At 36.2% G+C, this 24,111-nt stretch overlaps 1 protein-coding gene across 3 annotated transcripts in view; it reads left to right on the top strand.

Moving 5' to 3' along the window:
• Nucleotides 1-9,945, top strand: part of LOC144382509 (uncharacterized) — a 55,455-nt gene extending 45,510 nt beyond the window's left edge. Inside the window, exons 2-5 of one of the 3 annotated variants that reach the window (XR_013449514.1) lie at nt 7,666-7,772; nt 8,268-8,373; nt 8,774-8,848; nt 9,479-9,945. Coding sequence is in view for 1 of the 3 variants with exons in the window: in XM_078076883.1 (XP_077933009.1) it covers nt 3,850-3,905; nt 8,774-8,848; nt 9,479-9,649 (302 nt within the window). In the remaining 2 variants the exon portion in view is untranslated. Of the gene's footprint in view, nt 1-3,849; nt 3,906-7,281; nt 7,773-8,267; nt 8,374-8,773; nt 8,849-9,478 lie in introns of those variants that run through there. The other 2 variants (XR_013449513.1, XM_078076883.1) reach the window with 2 other exon arrangements.
• The last annotated feature ends 14,166 nt before the right edge of the window (nt 9,946-24,111 follow it).

Raw genomic sequence — 24,111 nt, 5'->3', positions numbered from 1 at the left:
ATCTGGGTCTATTTCTGGACTCTCTATTTTGTTTCACTGATCTATTTGTCTGTTCTTTTGCCAATGCCACAGTGTTTTGATTACTGTAGTTTTATAGTGAGTCTTGAAATGGGGTGGTGTCTGTCCTCTGACTTTGCTCTTCCCTTCAGTGTTGTGTTGGTTATTATGGATCTTTTGCTTCTCCATGTAAACTTTAGAACCAGTTTGTCAATATCCACAATAACTTGCTGGGATTTTGATTGGGGTTTCTAGTTTTCTTTATATAGAACTTGTTCATATTTTGTTAGATTTATACCTATGCAGTTCACTTTGAAGGGTGCCAATGCAAATGGTATTATATTTTTAATTTCTGATTCCATTTATTCATTGCTGGTATATAAGGAAGTAATTGACTTTTGTATGTTAACTTTGTATCCTGAAACTTTGCTATAATCATTTATTAGTTCCAGGGAATTTTTTTTTTGTCAATTCTTTGGATTTTCTACATAGATAATCATGTCATCTGCAAACAAAGACAGTTTTATTTCTTCCTTCCCAATCTGTATATCTTTTATTTGTTTTTATTGTCTTACTGCATTAGCCAGGGCTTCCAGTGTGATGGTGAAAAGGAACAGTGAGAGAGGAAATGCTTGTTTTGTTCCTGATCTTAGTGGGAAAGTGTCTAGGTTCTCAACATTAAGTCTGATGTTAGCTATAGGTTTTTTGTAGATGTTCTTGAACAAGTTGAGGAAGTTCCTCTCTATTCATAGTTTGATGAGGGTTGGTATTATAAATAGGTATTGAATTTGTCGATTTTTTTCTCCATCTATTGATATGATCATGTAATTGTTCTTCTTTAGCCTGTTGTGATAAATTATATGAATTGATTTTTTCTTTCTTTCCCCCAGCTTTATTGAGGTATGATTGACAAAAACAGTACATATTTAGGTTGTATAAAAATTTTAAAGGTGTACAATGTGATGATTTAATATACATGAACATTTTGAAATGATTACCACAATCTAGTTAACATATCCATCATTCACACAGGTATGTGTGTGTGTGTGTGTGTGTGGTGAGAACATTTAGGATCTACTCTTTTGGAAGATTTCAAGTATATAATACAATATTACTAACTATAGTCACTATGCTGTATGTCATATCTTCAAGACATATCCATCCTGCATAACTATATAATTTTGCATAACTGTATAACTTTCATAACTGCATAAACTTTGTATCTTTTGATCAACACATCCCCATTTCCCTCACCCTGCAGCTCCTAGTAATAACTGTTCTACTCTTTGGTTCAGTGAATCTGCCATTGTTTTTTCTTTTTAGATTCCAAATATAAGTGAGATCATTTGGTATTTGTCTTCCTGTATCTGACTTATTTCTTATTTTCTGGCTTATGTCCTCTGTGTTCATTCATGTTCTCACAAATGGCAGAATTTCCTTCTTTTTATGGCTAAATAATATTTCACTGTGTGTGTGCATGTGTGCCTGTGTGTGTGCATGTGTTTGTGTGTGTGTGTGTGAGAGAGAGAAGCATTTTAAAATCCATTTATCTATAGATGAGCACATAGGTTGTTTCCATTATCTTGGCTATTATGACTAATGTTGCAGATGAACATGGAGTACAGATATCTCTTTGAGTTATTAATTTCATTTCCTTTGGATATATTCCCAGAAATGGGGTTGTTGGATCATACGGTAGTTCTATTTTTATTTTTTTTGAGGACTTTCCATAGTGCCTGTACCAATTTACGTTTCCACCAACAGTATACAAGGGTTTTTCTTCATACCCTTGCCAACACTTATGTCTTGTCTTTTTGATAATAGTCATTCTAACAGTGTAAAGTGATACTTCATTGTGGTTTCGATTTGCATTTTTCCCTGATGATTAGTGATGTTGAGCATCTTTTCATGTACCCATTCACCATCTGTGTGTCTTCTTTGGAAAAATGTGTATTCAGGTCTTTTGTCCATTCTTAAATCAGATTATTTGGGTTTTCTAATTTTTTATTTTTGCTATTGAGTTGTGTGAGTTCCTTATATATTTTGGATATTAACTTCTTATCAGATATATGGTTTGCAAATATTTTCCCCATTATGTTGATTGCCTTTTATTTTGCTGATTGTTTCCTTTGCTGTGCAAAGCTCTTTATTTTGGTATAGTCCCATTCCTTGATTTTTACATTCATTGTGTATACTTTTGTTATCACATATGTTAATTGATTTTTTGAATGTTGAACTGGCCTTGCCTACATGGCATAAATCTCAGTTTGTCATGGGGTATGATGCTATTTTTTTCAATGATAAATTTCAGTTTCTAATGGTTTGTTTCTAGCATATAGAAATACATTTGGTTCTTGTATGTGGATCTTGTATATTGATCCTGTAATCTTGCTAACCTGATCTTTAATTCTAGTAAGTTTTTTATAGAATCCATTGGATTTTCTATGTAGATAATCATGTCAGTGTTGGTGAGTTTGCAGCCAAAGACTCAAGGGGAACCCTCTGCAATCTTCAGAGCTCTTTTTCTGTGCATTTTTCTACTTTAGGGTACTCTACCCTACAAACTCTAGGCACTTTGGCTTCCCAAGCTTTCAGATCTCTCTTATTATCTCAGGGAAACTGATGGGCTCTATCTGGGTTCCCTTTCTGTCTACCATGGCCTGGAAATGTTTTGTAGTAAAGTCATAGGATTTGTTACCTGTCCCTCAGGGACCAAGATGTTCAATGTCTTGAAAATTGTTGTTTCATGTATTTTGTCTGTTTTTTTGAGTTGTTTTCTTTTGGGGGAAGGGTAATGTAAATCTGGTTTCTCTTACCCCTTCTTGGCCAGAAGCTAAAACTTGAAGATACCTTCCCATGTAAGAATGTATTAGTGTATTTCAATTTTTATTAAAGGAAACACTGTATTTATTTTACTTTATTTTATTTGAGAGAAGAGAGAGAGATCATGAGTAGGGGGGAGGGATAGAGGGAGAAGCAGACCCCCTGATGAGCTGGGAGCCCAATGTGGGACTCGATCCCAGGACCCTGGGATCATGACCCGAGCTGAAGGCAGATGCTTAATGGACTGAGCCACCCAGGCACCCAGGGAAGCACTATGTTTTGTATTTATGTGCTGTAATTTATACATTGTTTCCTTATTGAAGGATATTTAGATTGTTCCACTTTGTTTTCTTTACAAATGAGATGTAATGCATGTTCTTCTCAATATTATCTGAATTGCACTGAATTTTGCATGAAATGAGTACTTACTGAGATACTTAAAATTGTATTCATATCAGCAAAACTGAATGCCTAGTACTTGGCCAGAATTATATTAAGCAATGTATATAATCATATTGAGAATTCTTATTTAAAGACACAATACTTAAGAGAATTAAAGCATAAAGTGAAATAATAAGAATACACAGCCACTTTCAGTTTATCCAGAGTCTTAGGGGAATTGGGTATGCTGGATAAATGCCTTTTTTGGACATTGGTAAGGCTAAAAAAATGAGGTAAAAAATGATTTGAACTCAACCTAATTGAAATCCTGAAAACTGTATTATATACTTCCTAACTTTAGTATAAAGAATAAAATTAAATAATTTAACCATATCTTGATGATTCACAATCATTCTTATAAACACAAATGCATATATGCTGATGTAGAAGTTGTGGGACATTGAAATGAATCAGTTCTGGCAAATGCCATCAGGATTAGAGTAGAATGTCCATGCATTTTAGCTGACTTCCTGGTAGAATGTCTCTTTTCTTTCAAGTACTTTCATAGTGCACATTTTAGCTTAGACTTAGTATATCAGTTATTAGAGTGGTTTATGTTTATATCTTTTCATTCTGCTATATTTTTAGTTCCTGGAAGGCAGGACCACCCTGTTCGCCATGTTTTTAAACCCCACAGTTCCTGGGTAAGTATTGGATATGATTAATTTAGGAGGACTTAGGAGAGTAAGAAATTTCAAACTCTTTTTAGATGAATTGGGATATAAATACGTAAGTTAAAACAAAATATTGAAAAGGCTAACAGTCCAATATTACAACAAGACAAATAGTTTATATCTTAATCTAAAATTTATCTCTGTACATTGCTGAAAGTTTAGTAATGTGTATGTGGACCAGCAAGAATATACAAAGAGAGTGAGAAATGAATAAATTGGGAAAAGGAATCTCTCCAGTTACTCTAAGGATAGAGAAATTTTACCTTTTGGCTTCTCAGGAGGAAGAGGAAAAAAAACTTAGGTTTGAGTGTGTTGTGTCTTCTTTCCCATCTGATGTATTGTCATAAGGTCAATGAGAGAGGGAAATTCTTAAGAGTCCAATATAGTAGTTGAGGAAAAAAAGACTCTAATATAGTAATTAATTAGTTAGTTGAACAAATGTATATATTGAGCACTTACTATTCAGTTATCACTTTGCTAGCAAAATTCAGAATCCACTTTTTAGGTGTTTGCTAACTAGCCATGGTTTACTTCTTCTGAAATGGATTTTTTCTTTGGAATCAAGAAGATAAACCCTAACAAGGATGAATTGGAAATTAAGATATAAGGCACTTCTCAAAGATTTTCCTTTACACTAGGAATAATTTTTGCTTTGGCCATATGAAAAGTAAATATGGAAAAAAAGATAGCAAGTCCCTAGTTTGAGAGAGATAACCTTTAGGAAGATTTTGATATACTTTGACAGAACTACCATCTGCATTTTAAATTTTATTCATAATTTATGATTGCTACCCCTGCTCACTTTCCAAGCAAGGTCTAAACTAAAAGGGAAATATTTTTCTTCCTCTTTTCTTTTATCTTATGTGTATTGAAACAGTTGTATTTTAAAATTTCAAAGTACAGAGCATAGCTGGATCTCTTTTTTTCTGTGGGGATTACTTACACATCCCAGAGAGAGGTGTGGAGTAGGCTACAGGAAAGATGCACTGCAAAAGAAAAAAGCATAGTGAGAAGCATGATGATATTGTTTCCAAATTTTTAACCATATACTTTGGAAGGAAAAAAAAATGATCTTAGAAAAATGATTAAGAATACAGATGGTCCCTAGCTTATGATTTTTAGACTTAACAATGATGCAGAAGCAACCCACAATCCATAGAAACCATACTTTGAATTTTGAATTTTGATCTTTTCTTGGGCTAGTCGTATGTGGTAAAATATTCTCATGATGCTGGGCAGCTCCCAGTCAGCCTTGTGCTCACAAAGGTAAACAACCGATACAACTATGACCATTCTGTACACATATAACATTCTGTTTTTCACTTTCACTGTTTTTCACTGTATTCAATACATTACATGAGATATTCAGCACTTATTATAAAATAGACTTTGTGTTAGACAATTTTGCCCAGCTGTAGGCTAATGTAAGTGTTCTGAGTTTATTTAAGGTAGGCTGGGCTGAGCTATGATGACAGGTAGGTGGTGTATTAAATGCATGTTTGATTTATGATGAATGTATTGGGATATTGGGATGTAATCCCATCATAAATTGAGGTAGATCTGTACTGAATTCAACACTCTCTTTTTAATCTGCTGACTTCTAAATGCAAAAGATTCTATTTTAGAACAAATCCTTCTCCGACAAATTTTCTTTCCTGATACATTTTGGTATGTGGTTAATTTTATAAATTGCCTAAAATATAACATCTTTCCATTTTGCTAACTCATTGAATCAGTTTTGTAACAATTGAATCAAGGCCTGAATGAGAGGATAATAAAGATAGGGTAGATTAAGAATAAGTACTTCAAACAATGGAAAAGAGTTATTTCAACATGTTCTTTTCTTGCCACAACACACTCAGATAGGCACATCTGGATCTTGACTTTCTGAAAAAGTTATGGAGATGTAAAGCAACAAATATTATACACAATTATACCATTGTACCTTTAACCAATGTCTCCCCATTTTCTCCTCCCCAATCCCCACCCCTGCAATTACCCTTCTATTCTCTGTTTTTATGAGTTTGACTCCTTTACATTCCACATATAAGTTAGGTGAGATCATGCCGTATTTGTCTTTTTGTGTCTGGCTCATTTTACTTAGTATAATGTCTTCCAGGTTCATCCATATTGTTGCACGTAGCAGGATTCCCCACCCCCCTTTCTTTAAGACTGAATAATAGGCTGAATAATATTCCAGTATGTGTGTGTGTGTGTATGTGTGTGTACAACAATACATACATACACACACACACATATATATATATACCACATTTCTTTATCCATTCTGTTGGTGGGCATTTAGGTGGTTTCCATATCTTAGCTATTGTGAATAATACTGTAGTGAACATGGCAGTGCAGTTATCTCTTCAAGAAAGCACTATTATTAGGGCACCTGGGTGGCTCAGCTAGTTATGCACCCAACTCTTGAGCTCAGCTTAGGTCTTGATCTCAGGGTTCTGAGTTCAAGCCCTGTGTTGGTCTCTACTCTGGGCATGGAGCCTACTTAAGAAAAAAAAGAGAAGGCACTATTATTAAATATATCTTCTTGCTAACTAAGACTATTTATGGATTTTTAACCCATCACTTGAAGAACATAATGGCTAATATTACCAGCATCATCACTTAGTCTTCATTCGATTTGGTCATTTGGACTGTTACTCAATGTCAACAGCATCATGGTGGTTCAAGTATCAGGCCAATGGAGACGACTGGTTGTAAAATGATTGTCAGTGGAGGGGCACCTGGGTGGCTCAGTTGGTTAAGGGTCTGCCTTCAGCTCAGTCACGATCCCAGGGTTCTTGGATCGAGCCCCACATTGTGCTCCCTGCCCAGTGGGGAGTCTGCTTCTCCCTCTCCCTCTGCTTCTCCCGCTGCTTGTGCTCTCTCTCTGTCAAATAAATAAAATATTTAGAAAAAATAAATAAAATAAAATGATAGTCAGTGGATCCTGGGGTTCTGTGGATGTGTCTCAAGTGTCAGCAAAGGGGAGCAGCCAAAGTCTAAGTGGGCAACCTTGTCCTCGGCCCAGGGTTTGAATTAGAGCAATTTCACATTTATCTGTTTTATATTTTGGGGTTCTACAAAAGTCTTCTTTGAAAAAAGTTTTCCTTTTCCTGTACAAAGAAAATACTTGAAAACTTATGCTATAAATGCCTTGTTGTGGTCTCTTTATCTCTCCTTTCTTAATAAAAATTTATCCATGGGTAAAACTAAAATGAAAATGGAACCAAATACAAAATCAGCACCAAAAACACTATAATGATTCATAATTGCTGTAGTTATTAATGGCATATCATTAATGATAGCTCACTAAGGGATGTGGCAGAGGAAAAATAAATTGCAGGTTATGTCTAATTCTCTTTACCTGCAATTTCAGCTATTTCTTCCAATTTTAGAAAGCAGATAGGAAAGCAAGTGAGTGAGAGAGTGATACTATTCAGGGGATAACCTTGAATCTATTCTAATTTAGAAGAGAAAGTAAATCATTTGTATGATCGACATCCTAATTATTACTATTAAAAGTATTTCAACACCTCTCATTACTAATGACATCACACTGTTTGAGGATTTTCTAGGGTAAGGAGCTGAGAGCAAGAAGTCACTGCACTGATTTTAAAATATGAAATTTTTGGATTGCAAGGGATACATTCTGTTGAGGACACCTTAGATTTTTGAGGTATAATAGCTCTTATTCCATATTTATTTATTTTTATCATAATCTCAATAGAAGATGATCTACGTGGCAAGAGAGAAAACATCCTTGGAGGATGACTGGTGATTCTGCCTCACAGGATTGGTGTGAGAATCTCATGAGGTCCTCTGTGAATGATGCCCGTAAGGAAACAGTTCTTAGTCCCCTGGAGTGAGAGGGAGAGGGCATAGCTCAGATAAGCAGTGTAGCCAGGAAGAGTGAGGGACTGGAACCTGATTAATAAGTTAATTGAAATGAAACTAAACAGCTTGTTTGTAGTAATACAATCCTCAAAGCACAGTTTTGTAAGGGATTTGGATCTGTAGGAAAAGTGGGATTTATGCTAGAAATAGAATCAAGAGGGTAAGAATCTGTACTGTTACTAGAAATTAATAGGCCAAGGCTGTGCATGTTCTCTTCAGGAATAACTCATGGATTTACAAGTGACTTATTAAATTAAAACTGTCACCCCCTAACTGTGCTAGTAAGCTGTGACAGCAGAGTGTGGGCTAGGCCTGGGGACATAATACACGGAGCATGACACCTGGAGGATACTTTCAATAACCTGACCCACCTTCCTTTATTTTATTTTATTTTATTTTATTTTATTTTATTTTATTTTATTTTATTTTAAGTAGACTCCACACCCAGGGTGGAGCCCAGCGCGAGGCTTGAATGCATGACCCTGAGATCAAGACCTGAGCTGAGATCAAGAGTGAGACACTTAACAGGCAGAGTCACCAGGTGCCCCACCTTCCTATATTTTAATAATGGATTAGGTGTGAATGGGGTGAGCAGGAGGTGGGTGTGGAGGGACCCCTAAAGGAAACCGTTAGGAGGTGAAAATGTTCAAGAGAAAAAAGGCTTCTAGACCTCCTTTCTTCACAACAAGGATTTCTGAAAACTTTCTGGGCTTTGCGACTTCCAGTGGCACGTGCAGAAATCCAAATGACCAATCCAATAAAATTAGATATAGTAACATTCTTATCTGTATCTTGATAAATCAGTACTTGTTCCCGACAGATGATTAAGGGTTGAGATACTGGGTGCCGCTAACGTTACTGACAGACATCACGAGACTTGGTAGGAATTTTGCTTCAAAGTGGGAGGAAAATTGCCTAAGACGTGTTTTACTATGGGCCAGGTGTGCCTCGAAGGGCAAAAACAGCTGACAACAACAGGACTTCAGAGCATTCGCAGAACGTGCCGAAGGAGTGAGGTGAGACTCTCTTTGCTATATCCGAATCAAGAAAGAATACCTCCAGTGAGATCCATTGTTACGGTTAAAGATGGGGCTCTGCAGTCACACACACCTAGGGTTGAATTCCCGATTAGTCATGCACCTGGTGACCTTGGATAAATTCTTTAACCTTGCCAAGACTCACTTTCCCTATTTTTGAAGTGGCATAATAATGATAATTTTCTCCTAAAATGGGATTAAATGAACACTTGCCGAGTTGCCAATAACTCTTCTTATTCCCATTATTATGAATAATAACCAAAATGCTATGCAGAATCATGTAAAGCTTCTAAAATGTGAGAAGCCACAAAATACAAATGTGACCCCCGTCATTATTCTCAGTGGGTGGTGTGGAGGGAGGAAATTCGAGAGGCATGAGGAGGGTTTTCCCTAAAAATAAGCTGTTGTCCCACTCATCAAAAATACATGTCAAATTTGGGAGAAGGGGTAACATCAGCTTGAACTTAAGACAATCTTAGATTATCCGAAAAGCTAGTAGTGCTGATTGTTGGAGGTCTTTTTGCACGAAGCATGCGGGGCTTTCAAAAGAGGAAGAAAGCAAAGGATGGTTTATCTGATCTCATGCAATGTTTGTCTTTTGCTTGTCAGATTTTGCATTTTGCTCTTGAGAAACAATATAGAAACAGACAGTTGCCAAAGCATATATCACAATTGAACTCTGACCCATGTAAGAAACCTGGATGCCAAACCACAATTTCTTTAGCAACCAGTTCCGGAAACCAAACCACAACCCATGCAACAAACAGCCCAGAATGGTAAGGGCTTCGTCAGTAACTGTCAAGTTCCCTCTTTTTGCCCTAACTTCCAACTCAGGACCAGCCAGATAAAGCCAGAGATACCCTCCAAACCAATCACAGAAGATGACCTGCTTTTAGTGAGTCCACCTCTACCTTCACCATAGCAACACCTTCAATCAGAGCACACCTGAAGCCTTGCCTTTTTTCTTGACAAAGCTTTCCCGCATCCGTGCCTGCCTTTGAGTTTCCTCCAAACCCAAGTGATGGGTGCTGATTCCCTTGTTATAGCAAGCTCTGAATAAATATCCTCTGTTCTCATTTGGGTTGTTTTCATTTATTATCAATTTCTATAGCACACATGTTTGTTTTCATGAGACAATAATGTCTAACATTAATGTATGAAATTGTCAGTGAGTAAAATGAATGTTTCAGAGTGGTACTGTGTTTGATCCTGTACCTCTGGGTGTTCACAAGCCCTGGTTTGAGGATTTTTTTTTTTAAAACAATTTTTTTCAATTACAGTTTACATACCATATAATTCATCCAGTTGTTCTGGCACCATTTGTTGAAAATGCTGTCCTTTCTCCCATTGAATTGCCTTGACACCTTTGTTGAAAATCAATTGACCATAAATATGAGGGTTTATTTCTGGATTTTCTATTCTGTCCCTTTGATCTATATATCATACTATCGATTACTATAGCTTTATAGTAAGTATGAAGTCAGGTAGTTTAAGTCCTCCAATGTTCTTTTTCTAAAGTGTTTTGGCGATTCTAGATCCTTTGTACTTCCATATGAATTTTGGAGTCACTTTGTCTTATTTGCCATAGACCTCCATGCAGTTTAGGTGCTGAGATGAGTCAGGGCTTGGTGGTGCAGGCTGGGGGAGTCTCTTCATCTCTTAATCATTTTAGCAGATACTATGTTTAAGTGAAATATTTCTGCAAGAAGATTCACCAGAAGGTCTTGGAAAGCTATTTCTTTTCTTAATTCTACATTCTCTACTAACATCTTTGACTTCTCTAAAGAATCCTTTCTCTTCATTCTCTGAAATATTCTTTTCTGCTTTTGTCCTTTAACATGGGCATTCTTCAATGTCATACAAGCAGTCACATCTGCTAAAGTGTATCTCCAAATGTTTCATTGAAAAGAGCAGGAAAAAACTAGGATTATCCTCTTACTAAATAGGAATTTATTATTTGTGTAATCTGAAAATGAGAATATTGAATATAGTAATACATATGCATTTACATTTGTTTTTGCAACAGAAAGCAGTGGTAGAAATTATCTTCTGTATAAACATAGATGGTGTTCAGAGTAAAATGGCTCCCTTTATGGAGAAAAAAATATATATGCACAATTTAATTATGAATGTGGAAGAAAAAGCAATTCTGTGATTGCATAATAACTCACTAGCTGGCTAATCTTTTTTTTTTTTTTTTTTTTTTTTTAATTTTATTTATTTATTTGAGACAGAGAGAATGAGAGAGAGAGAGCACATGAGAGGGGTGAGGGTCATAGGGAGAAGCAGACTCCCTGCCAAGCAGGGAGCCCGATGCGGGACTCGATCCAGGGACTCCAGGATCATGACCCGAGCCGAAGGCAGTCGCTTAACCAACTGAGCCACCCAGGCGCCCCACTAGCTGGCTAATCTTAAAGGGCAAGTGGTAAAATCAGCCTTTTTGAGCTTGCCTATTAGAAGTCTCAATAATGTATAAAAGGCTGACTTTTGTTTTTTCGTATTGCTGCTATTTAAAATCAACACATGATTTTATTTGTATTAAAGTTTCTAACCAAGTGCAGAACTTTTAAAAGTGGAAAAATTTAAAGCACATTTTAGCATGAGTAGAGCACCTTTTTTTTTTTTTTAAGATTTTATTTATTTATTTGACAGAGACAGAGACAGAGAGAGCAGGAATATAAGCAGGGGGAGTGGGAGAGAGAGAAGCAGGCTTCCCACTGAGCAGGGAGCCCCATGTGGGACTCAATCCCAGGACTCTGGGATCATGACCTGAGCCGAAGGCAGACGCTTAACGACTGAGCCACCCAGGCGCCCATGAGTAGAGCACCTTAAAAGTAGTAGTCATTCAATCAACATTTAGAGCCGATGATAAGCATTTTATTTTACTTTTTTTTAAGTTTAAAAAGACACTACATACATCTTAGGGTATATTTTATATAGTATTAATATAAATTTTGTACCAGAAAAAGCAAATGAAAAGGCATTCAAACATTCTATCAGACTATGTCTACGTATTGTTAGGAGAGCAAGAACAAATAAACTCAGGGTTAAAAAAAGCAATTCTGGGAATTTAAAAATAGTTTCCTTCAGCAGAAATAAAGTAACCAACTCTCCAAGCATACCATTTTATTCACTCGGAAGAAGCAAATTCAAAATGTGTGTAAACCAGTCTAGTTGACTACAAAGTAAGCAGAATCACTTTATATTTATCATGTAACTATTTTGACATCTTTTATTACTTAGTGGGTCTCCATGCTGATTGAAGGGGACTGGCACAAATTCTAGGCTTTGGAAAAGTTGAGTAATTTTCATCTAATTGCACTATAAATAAAAATATCTCAGTAATATTAATGGCTATCAACTAGTAGGGATTTCTTGAGTTTACATGTAGATATCCATACATTAATAAGTATATATGTAAATGAGTATATTAAGTAGTTAAGTGCTTTATTTTTATTTTATTTTTTTAAAGATTTTATTTATTTATTTGACAGAGAGAGATAGCGAGAGCAGGAACACAAGCAGGGGGAGTGGGAGAGGGAAAAGCAGGCTTCCCGTGGAGCAGAGACCCTGATGCGGGACTTGATCCCAGGACCCTGGGATCATGACCTGAGCCGAAGGCAGACACTTAACGACTGAGCCACCCAGGCACCCTAGTTAAGTGCTTTAGAACAGTGCTTGGCTGATAGTAAGGAGTCAATATGAATTAGTTATTATATGGACATATTAGTGTTATCCACATATTATTTCACTGTATGTTTATTAAATAAGTTGAGGAAAATCCTGCTCTATTAGCTGTAAATGGAAGTAGCTGCTTGTCAGTATGAACTTTTGACTCTGGTGCTGCCCATTTCAATAGTGAGCCGGCGGCTGATAAGCATGTAATACTGAAGGGTCACCAATTCTCTCAGCACTAGGTGTTCATTTTGACATCATCTTGCCAGGGAAAGGAAGAAATGACGTAAATGATTGAAGCAGAGAACCAAAAAGAATGATCCTGCAAAAGTGATATTATTTTACACTATGAGCTGACTTAACTTTCTCCTTTTTTTTTTTTTTTTTTAAGATTTTATTTAGTTATTTGTCAGAGAGAGAGAGAGAGAGTGCGCGAGCACAAGCAGGGGGAGTAGCTGGCAGAGGGAGAAGCAGACTCCCTGCGGAGCAAGGAGCCCAACGCTGGACTCCATCCCAGGACCCTGGGATCATGACCTGAGCCAAAGGCAGACGCTTAACTGACTGACCCACCCAGGCGTCCTAACTTTCTCCCTCAACTGAAGTTTAGACTCTTTGCTGATGGCATCAGTTGGCTTTTTTGTAAAACAAATCACTTTCTTTTGAAGTGTGACTCTCTAACAAGGAGTCATGGTTTAATATGTATTAATTACATGGATAAAAATATTATTCAACCTATTCATTTTTATAACAAAAGTGTGAGTGAATGGTAGGCAGCTTTTGACATGCCTCCCAATGAACTCTACCTCCTGGTATTCATGTTTTTGTGGAATCCCGTTGAGTGTGAGCTGATCCTAATGACTTGCTTCTAACGAACAGCAAATGGCTAAAGTGATGGAATATCACTTCTGTGTTTGGGTTGCTAGCATTCTCTTTCCTGCACTCTCTCTTGCCACTGCCATATTGTGAGTTATTCTGTGGAGAGGCCTACATGGCAAGGAATTGAGGGAAATCTCCAGCCAATAGCTCATGAGAACTGAGGCATGAGTCCAACAATCTGCTAAGATCTGAATCCTGCCAAGTACCACATAAATGAGCTTGGAAGTGAATCCTTCCCATTGGATCTTGAGATGACTGAAGTCTTCCTTGAGTGATGCTCGTAGCTGGAGTACTTACCTAAGTTGTACCTGGATTCTTGATCCAGAGAAACTGTGAGATAATAAATGTTGTTTTAAGCCCCTAACATTTTGGGGTAGTCTGTTACACAGTAATAGATAACTAAAACAATGCATAAATTGAAGAGCCAAATATTTACTCAGTGAATTTGGGTTATGGAGACAGGCAATTTGGTTAATTTGATGCCAATTATCTGAGATACTTATACAATATCTCTTAAGAGTTAAAAAGAATTATACAATATTATGAACAAACACTATTTTTCTAATAATTTTCCCTCCTTTCACCTCACATCCAGCCTGAGCTTCATGATCTACTTATTTTATACGTATGATATGACTATGATGTTAGAATATTTCTTTATACATGATTACTCACTAGCCAAATAGCAAAAATAAAATAATTTGACAAAAATGCTTTGTATGTCATAGCTCTAGGCCATATCATGTCAGGGAACATAAAATATAGCATTTATCTGTAACACATTCATTACCCATGAAAAAAGTTACTTCCCATGGGGTGTTCTTGGCAGAACACTCCTTTGAGATGATCTGCCTGGATTACATCAGTCATGATGCATTACATCATACAAGAGAATGAGGATTGCCACTGTCAAATGCAATGTGCCAGATGGAAACTGTCAAAGAAAATTTTCTTGGAGCTCACATGATATAAATTTTTCCGTGCTTCCCCTCACCCTAAATAATCTGTAATTCAAACACCATTTTGTGGGCAGGGAGAATTCTGAAAAAAATGTGATTAAAGATACAGTGTCAGTTATATATGTACTATTAGGAGTTAGCCATATTTTCTTCCTGCAACTTTGGGCTCATGCATCCAGATGAGGAGGGAGGTAAGGAAAGTAAGGCTGAAGTTTATTGAGTCAACTCACTTTGCCAACAAACTAAATGAAATTTAGTGGTGTTTCTAGTTTTACTTTATTCCAGGTCTAACAATGGTTTTGTGCAAGTTTGACAGCTCTGGTTTGAAGTGTTTCTGTTAACATGTTGTGGTTTTCATCTTCTGATGAGTATAGCTGATTCTAAATAATTTAGCTGTTAGCTTAAGGGCAGTTTTTGTGATGGTACAGATTCTTTTCTTCTGGGTCTATATTTAGGGCACTCTAATTAAGGATTTCAGCCAGAAGCAGAAGGCAAGCTCAGGTTATCTTGCAGTTTGGCTTATTGGCTGTTTTGATAAAGAGAGTCAGTGGAGGAGGAAGTTGGATGTAAGAAAAAAAAAAAAAAAAACATCCGCTAATTTCAATGATCCATATTAGTTTGGGTCCTGTTAACAAACGAATCAATTTGATTGGTTTTAAATTTCAACTCCTGCTGGATCAGTACAACTGGTCAAGATACAATAGGAAAAAAATTATCCACGAGGATGGGAATTTGCTCTAATAATAACTGCTTTGTAGTTCTGTAGTTGACCGTTAATAAATACTCTTAACATTATTGCTATGGATAATTGGAAAACATAGCCTATTAAACCATGAGTCAAATTTACTAACTTTCTGGGCATCTGCTGGTCTGTTTAGAGAGAAATTGATCCTGATTATCTGTTATTTGCTCGGATTACTTGTAATCAGTCAGGTGTAACAAGTTTTTCTGCATCCAGACACATGTAATCCTAACAAAGTCTGCTTTTCTTGCAGAGGTTTCTACTGGTTGTTGCTTTCAGGTACCTTGAAGAAATCATTCTTTCCAACATTACATAAAAGATGAAACACATGCTCTAAGTAATTTGACAATGATGGAAGAGAATGGTCAATTATTTTTATGTATCTAACTTTAGAGTTATTACTCTATTATAAAATCACCTAAATAAAAACTCTTTATTCTTTCAAGAAGAAAAATAAATCTATGGCCTGCTTTCTTGTTTTATAAATTAAGGTGTGGTTTGGAAAATAAAACTCTAAGAAAAAAGTGTGCACAGGATACTGCATTATCTTTCAACTTTTTAGAGGGAAAGAAAAAAACATGTCAGTCCAGAAAGATTGTCCTGAGGATATTTGCAGTCTGTCATAGAAATGACTGGTTGGATCAGGAAAAAAGCTTCTTTCTTAACTTTTGTGTGAAATTGGCTATAACCTCATGGATCAATATCCTTTTATATATATTAATTTTTTATAAAAATGTGTTCATTATTACAAAGGAATACTTATGATAGAACAACATAAAAAATTAGTTTGTCTAAGAAATCTATAATTTCACCAAAGATTAACCTTTAATCCTTTAATTATTTATTATATACCTTTGAGATAAACACACACACATAACTTTTTTATCCAAGATGGTATCAAGGGTTATGCTACTTTGTCCTGACTTTAACTTGCTTCTTAATTAAACAATATTTTGCTAACACATTTCTTTTCAACAAACATCATCATTATTATTCTTGTTGACTGTATTAATATTTCAGTATGTGGATGTACCATCATTTGTTTAACCAGTTGACATTATTGGCCATTACACTCAGTTGTTAAGCAATCCTGAAATAAACTTCCCTCTTCATAACATTTTGGAGCCCTTGTCAAATTCTTTCTTTAGGATACATTCCTAAAGGTAGAATTTCAGGATTAATGGTATGCATTTTAAGTGTTTTGATCTACTCTAAATTTATTTTATAAATGAAAATTTCTGTTATCTTAAAGGACATTTTCAGGATCCTTCTTGTTATTTGATCATTTTGTACTTTCTAATATAAACAGCTCTATTTCACATGCCAGTGTGAGTCTTGGGTGACCGTAAGAGGTCATCTAGGAAACTAAATATCCCACCTGCAGCTCAGATTTTTCAGTCAGCAGTTGACCTTTATGTAAATAAAAGAGAAAAATAGTGTTGAGTTCATGCTCACTAACCAATTTAAACATTACATATTAAACTCAAATCTCTTTCCTCCACACCACCACCTGCTTTAAGAGAATGACTTCCTATTTGTGGAAGACTCAAAAGCATTTGATTGTGTTTTCTTTATGTTTGAGAAGTAGGTTATGGCCTTTTGCTTGGCACATTTTCTTTGTCATAGTCTTCCTTTCGCATATTTTGCTCTTTTATATATACTTACTTGGATGAGTTTAAGTCAAATAGTGGATCTGAGAAATCTTGGAGTCAAAATGTCTGGCGTAAAGTATTTTGATCCTGCTTTATTAAAGGGGCAAGTATTTTTACTACTGCATTCTTCCCATCCCTCTATTATGATGTAGATTATGCATGGATGTGCCAGACTTTGTTTAGCAAATTGGTATCATTTTGTTAATATATTTTCCTCATCATTTTCATTCTTGAAGCCTGTGGTTATTACATATTTTAACCGTTAGCATTGGTCTAAGTATGTGAGAATTATTTCTGTCTATGCTCTACTATTCCCTACATAGGGGAAATAAGGCAGAAAAGATTTTAAGAGGCAGAAAAGACATATAGTAAAAGTTGGAAAAAAATTTTGGTCTACAAATCTTCTATGGTTACTTTGCTGATAAACTGGAGATGACAAGCACCATCTAAATATACACATGTTATATACAAAGATATTAGTTTGTGTTGTGAACATTTAGCTAGCTACCCACAGATTAAGAAAGTTGTCACACTGATCAAGGGGACCTTCTAATTTCTTCTGTCACTTAACTAGTTTATTCAGATTATCTGTATCTATATATATCTCATAGTATGTAACACATACTGTGATATATAATATAGCAATTATATACAATTTCATTATGGTTACATTTTTATAACTCACATATATACTTTTTTTTTTTAAGTTAAAGACTCATCACAGGTTATGGCAAGCTAAGCTCTTGACCCTCTTTCAATATACTGTGTTGAAGGAATTCCTTGATAATCTTTTAAAATTTGAAGTCCTATTAAAACACACACAATACAATCTCATGATGAAGGCATTCAACTTCTCACTTCCTAATTCATATTCCATTTTACTCCCATATAATTTTTAAAAATCACAGTATCACCTGACAATAATCTCATGGAAAGTCTTTCATTGTGGAAAAATGCCCTCAGTTTGGGTGGATGCAGTGATAAAAATGACATTCAATTTCAGGGTGCCCAGATAGCTGCCAGGCTAACTTAAGTGCTCATTGAAAACCACTCCTTGTATAATCTTGTTTTCTCACCTATGCTCCTGTACTGACAATATCATAAATGCTATGAGTTTTTTTTAAGGTTCTCAAACTCTTTGTTCTTAGGATCCCCTTTAGACTCTTAAAAATTGAGGTTTTGTCTATGTGCTTTTGTCTGTGTGTATTATAGCTAGAGATTTTTAGTATATTCAAACTTAAAACTGAAAAAATATGTATTGATTATTTAAAAATAACAAACTCATTACATTTGACATAAGTAACATTTTAATGAAAAATAATCTTATTTTCTAAAACTAAAAAAAGAATGTTAGCAAGAAGTCTGCATTGCTTTATATTTTTGCAAGTTTCTCTATTGCCTGGCTTAATAGAGGACAGCTGGATTCTTATATCTGCTTCTGCATTCAATCTGTGGTGACATCGCAGGTCATATAGCCTCTAGAAAACTTCATTGTCTGCTCACGAGAGAATGAAAATAAAAAAGGCAAATAATGTTTTCATATTATTATGAAAGGAGTTTTGACCTCACAGTCTCTCTGCAAAGGTCTTGAGGACCCCCAGGAGTTCCCAGATCACACTTTGTGAACCACTCACTGTGCTAGATTATAAAAACATGGGTGTCCTTATACATCTTTATTGCAGAATAAAAACATTTATGGGAACTATTATTGCAGCGTGGTATTGGAGGGTTATAGGCCAGGTTTAAAGGGCAGCTCTGCCATTTAGTTGCTTTGTTATCTTGGGAGCGTTAAACTTCTAAACCTCAGTTTCCTCTCGTGACAAACGAGTATAATGATGTTTACCTCGTGGAATTACTTTTGAGGCTTGTCATTCTTAGTTACTTACCATCTCTTGCAGTTTTAGTTATTATAAAGTCATTACTGAGAACGTGGTAGACTCTGGATTTATTGATAAAGACTGCTTTCTGGTCTTGCAAAGTGGAGAACCTGGCTCTGTGTTGTGATAAAATCAGAAAACAAATGAACGGCTGGAAGGTATTGTGGCATCGGTATATAAAATTAGTGCTGCTACCACTAACGTTATCCCCGTGTTCGAGTGAAGACACTGAGGCCCACCAGAGGTCAAGTTGCTGGGGTAAGGCCAAGGCCAGCAGAACTGGGATGGGAATCTGTGCAGTTCACCGGCAGCATCCACATCCCCAACCAGTATCCTACATAGCCGACCCAGGTAGTAATTTGACTGTCATACTCCAAATGATTCAAATCTAGAGTTTGATTCTTGTGATTTTTCTGAGTGCATTTTACATCATGGAAAAATTATTACAGTTTACATCCATTGTTAAGTTAACCATTGCTATAAAATAACAGGTGCTGAATGTGGATTTCTTCAGTCAATCCCTTGTAGTCAGTCACTGCTTCACATACTTAGGGATATTGCCCTATTTACTTTAGTTATAATTGCTTTTCTTTGCATCTGGTGTGACTTTGTCAGAAATTCATGTTACTCTTTGTGTAGATGTCTTATGATGTTCTTTCTATGGAGTTTCTTACCCTCAATCCTGTAAGGAATAATTTTCCAACTGAAATGTGTTTTCAAAACTTTTAAGTGAAGAGAACTTTATTACTTTAAATAAAGGGAACTCCCATTTGTTGGATTTCATGAATGAAACATCTCAAAAATACTTTCTCTTCATTCACTTTAATTTTTAACTGTACTGGGCCATCCGATTGCATCAGTGACATCATTCCTCAAAGCAATTAAAATTAGAGTAATAGGTTTAATTTGGTTTTCTCCAACATATATTTGACGCAAAAATTATGTTTTTATATTTAGGTAGTAATTACATGGCTGATTCAGATCTCAATGTAAGAGGGTAAGATTGATCTTTTCTGATGAGTGCCCTTTCTTTTACCAGAGAAGAAATTTCTGTGGAAAGCTGGGCTGCTAATATTCATTGTTTTTCTTGAATAAAACTATGTGGCACAATTTAGGTGATATGTGCAATTTAATTTGTGTTAATAAGGGTCAGCATGGCCATCTGGACTATAAAATAAGGCTGCCTCTTGAGAAAAGAAATGATCTAATTTCTAAACTCATTATAAGAGTTTCCTTTTAACAGCATTTATTTAATTATGATACTGAAGAGAAATTTCATTCTTTGCGAGTCAGTTTAAAAAAAAAATTTCATAAAGCTGGCCCAACTGCTATGAAGTAACATGGTTTCAGCAGTTTGAAGAAAGCTCTGAATGAAGTGTGAGAAGTTATAATTTTTTTTTAAATGTTTTATTTATTTATTCATGAAAGTCAGAGAGAGAGAGAGAGGCAGAGGCAGAGGAAGAAGCAGGCTCCCCGCCTAGCAGGGAGCCCGATGCGGGACTCGATCCCAGAACCCTGGGATCATGACCTGAGCCGAAGGCAGACGCTTAACCATCTGAGCCACCCGGGCGCCCCAAAGTGTGAGAAGTTAGAGACTGATCATAGTTCCTGTGTTTGCTGGCTTCCATTACTCTAAAAAGTTTTGGCTCTCTTTGCCACCCCATCTCCTCTAAGCATTTTGTTTTTAATCTCTTTTTAACCCTGAACTGTGTTAGTCTTGCCTCTCCAAGGTTTTTCAGAGATCAAAGGCATCAACATCTTTCTTCCCCTATCCAATTCTCTCTAAAGCAGACACACCCCTAGCAGGCTGAGTCTATAAGGTTTCCAGATCATTTGTTGTGTTTCCATTTTTCTCTTCTGCACCCTTTCCTGCCCCACTCCTAGCACATCTCTATCTATGCTAGCTATAAGGAAGCAGACACCCCTCATGTTGGACTGAGTGAAAACCCCATTTAATAAGGTAGCTTAAAAAAAAATGCAGCTGGAGATACATACAGTTCATTGTTGTTTTAAACGATAATCCTTCTGATGTCTCCCAAATTAATTAGGTGACATAAAATTTTTTGTATCAGCTTTCATAACTTGGTAGAATATATATCATTTTCATAAATCTGGGGATTGTTAAATCAAATGTGTTTTTAAATAATTTCAAACATAAGTGATTTTGAATAGAGCAGATCTAAATATTCAGCTTAGAGAAACATTGGAAAAACTCCCTCTGATAATTTGGTTTACATACTGGTGATTGGTTTTAATTTTAACAAATTATTTTAGCCCCAGACTAGATAATAAAGAAGAGAACACAAATTGCATAGAAGAGAGACTGTGGGGATGAACAATATTTTTGGTGTCCTGAAAGGATTGCTCAATTTACACCTGGAAAAAAAATGACTAAGATTTTAAAGATCTATTTTCCCAGGGATAGCAAGAAGACCTGCTTTTAACAGAGTCATGTCGAAGGCAAGAATTTTAGGATTTCTCCATTGAAATCCCAGGGGAACAAAAGGGCCCTAAGCATGGTTCTCTAAAAGGTATAATGCAGTTACAAAAATTACGTGTAACACAGCATCCCATGTATGAGAGTCAATATCTTTAGTGATTCCAATTTCAAACTGTTTATTCTGTCAAATGCATGTATTTTACCATTTTGAGGTGGTATACCACATTTTTCTTTTAGGTGATTCTTGAACTTGTCCTGATAGTTAAGTTCTATAATAGGAAGGAAATAAGAATTGTCACATAAAGACTGAATGATTCAAGAAGCAAATGTAGTAAGTATACTTCTTGATTCATAAACTCTTCTGAGATATAAGGATGTTCCAAGGGGCTCTTTCTTGCTCTCCAATCCAGATCATATTGAGAGCATCCTTGAAGGAAACACTGACTCTTTTTATGGGGTGGGGTGGGGGAGTACCTATGGTTTATTCATCAGTTAATCCATTTTTCCAATCAGCAGCTAGCTAGTGAGCATCTACTATCTGCAAGGCATTCTTCTAGTCCTGGAAGATAAAGTAGTCAATAACAGACACTGTCACCGCCTTCTTTTGCCTTAGTTGAGGTGAATGGCTGCATGATGGGAGAAGAACAATACATTGAGGTAATTTCAACAACGAGTAAGGATAATGTTGAAAATAAAACAGGGCAACGGGATAGAGAGTGACTGAGGAGACTACTTTATTGAGAGTTCAGGGAAGGTCTTTTTCTGAGAAGATGATTTTTGATGTAAGACCTGCCTAGAGATGGAATTGAATGTGCATGTATGTGGCACTCGATTCCAAGCAGAGACAGCAGCTTGAGCAAAGGCCCTGTGGCAACAGCCAGGTGTGTTCAAAGAACAGGCAATATGGCTAGAGTGCAGGGAGTGAGATTAAATATAGTAGGAACTGAAGTCACAGAGGAGGGCAGGGGCCATGTAGAGTCTTGCAGACCATGGTAAGGATTTTATTTTATTCCAAGTAACTGGGGGGTTTTAAGCAAGAGACTAATAGGATAAGATGTATATTTTCTTAAAAAAAAAATTACCCTGACTGCTCTGAGGATTATGGATTGTAGAAAAGACACAATATTTGGCACTTTAATATATTATTTTTAGTCTTCATTATGTACTGATGGAGATATTATTATGATTTTCATATAAAACATGAAAAAACTGGAGCTTAGAGAGGTAAGATGTGCCAAGTCACATCGTCTGTAAGTAGCAGAGCCAGGACTTGAAATCCAGTCTATCTCTAAAGTCCATGCTGTTTGTAAAAGATGCACAGTTAATATAAAGAAAAACCACTGAGGAAAATGAACTCACAGAATTGTTATGTCTGAAAGTTTTCTTTTTTAAGTAAACTTAATTGTTGTGTCAATTCAGAAAAAAAGAGTGCACAATCATCACTTCACAGCTCAAGGAAGTTTTAGAGGATGAAAACACCTGTGTTTCCATCGCCTGCTCACGAAGCCTCCTTTGTCCCCCTTCACAGGTGCCACCACTCCATTATTCTGATTCTTAGCGACACCCAATAGGCTTATCTGGTTTTAGACTTTATGTATATGAAATCATTATTCTTTGCCATCTGGCTCTTTTGATCCACACTGTGTTTTGAGAGATTCACTTGTGACGTGCATAGCAGTAGTTTGTTCACTGTTGACTATTATTCCATTGTATGCGGACACATGACTTATTCTTTCCCTTACACATGGACATTTGGGTTGTTGCCAGTTTCTGGCTTTTAAAAATTGTGTTGCTATGACACTCTTGTAGGCTGCTTTTCATGAACATATATGTGCATTTTGGGGGGGGGATTATAATTAGAAGAAAAATTTCAGGGTTACGGGGAAGATTCAGCTCTAGTCAAAGGAAAGATGGAGTGGCCTGTACCAGGTCATATGAATCTATTTTTGCACATCTCTTCCCAAGCTCCTGTTCAGTGATGTCACATTGGTACTTGAACCTGGCCATCAGAGGAGGTACATACACCATGGAAGTAGGCAAACGCTACAAATCAGACCCCTGACCCCTTTCCGAGAATCCGTTGTTAAACATTTAAACATTAAGCACACCACTGGCTTTAATAGTTTTCTAAATTGGTTTTTTACCAGTGAATGAATCTGTGCTAGCATCAACAGTGTGAGAGTTCATTTGCTCTGTATTTTCACCAACACTTGTTACTTTTGTTTCAGTTTTAGTCATTCTGGTGGGTATGAAATGGAATCTCATTTTGAATTTAATTGTTATTTGGAAAACGTTTTGAGTTATTCAGATTGGCCCGCTACCTGCATTTGTGAACCCAGACATAATTTTTGTGAGCAGATGTTTCTTAATGAAGACAGGAGCAGTTGAACAAATAAAATTCCTTACCTAAAACTCATACTATAGGCGAAATGCATTCATTCTGTAGAAGGTTAGAAATATTTCTAAAGTTTAGATGGGTTTTGGTCAAGGTAGAGATATTTGAAACCTCATTTGAAACTTTCTCACCACTGCTTTCACTTCTAAAGCTATGGATTAATTTTGATAGCAAATGAAATTTATCAATGCCTGTAACTTAAAAAATGACGTTGTGGGACATCAGCATGAAAGATGCATTTCTTCTCATCTCCTACTTGTGTGGTCCGGTGGGATGACAGATGGCAGGAACCACTGTAAACTATTAGCTTTAACACCACATCAACTTCTTCATGGGGTTTTTTGGGGGGAGCGGGGCACTTTCCGGCCTATATCACTGCTGCAAGCAGCCTTCTCCCTGGTGATTTGTGGTGACGGCTCCAGTCGCTCCAGCTTTATCTAAGTCATATGCTCTTCCACACCAGGCAACTGACGGATGGTAGCAGGGCTTAAAATAACTCAGTGCATTTGGGTTTGAAAAATTAAGAACTCTTTTATACTAAACCAGCATTCGTGATTATATTTGAAAATCATCTACCTATCCAGTTGGACAAGGCAGAGTAATGTGATTTATTTTAAGTCTCTTAT

This window comes from Halichoerus grypus, chromosome 7 (genome assembly GCF_964656455.1).
Source record: "Halichoerus grypus chromosome 7, mHalGry1.hap1.1, whole genome shotgun sequence".
Taxonomy (NCBI): Eukaryota; Metazoa; Chordata; class Mammalia; order Carnivora; family Phocidae; genus Halichoerus; species Halichoerus grypus.
Note: the sequence above shows the minus strand (reverse complement) of the source record. Positions and strands in the feature narration are given on the sequence as shown.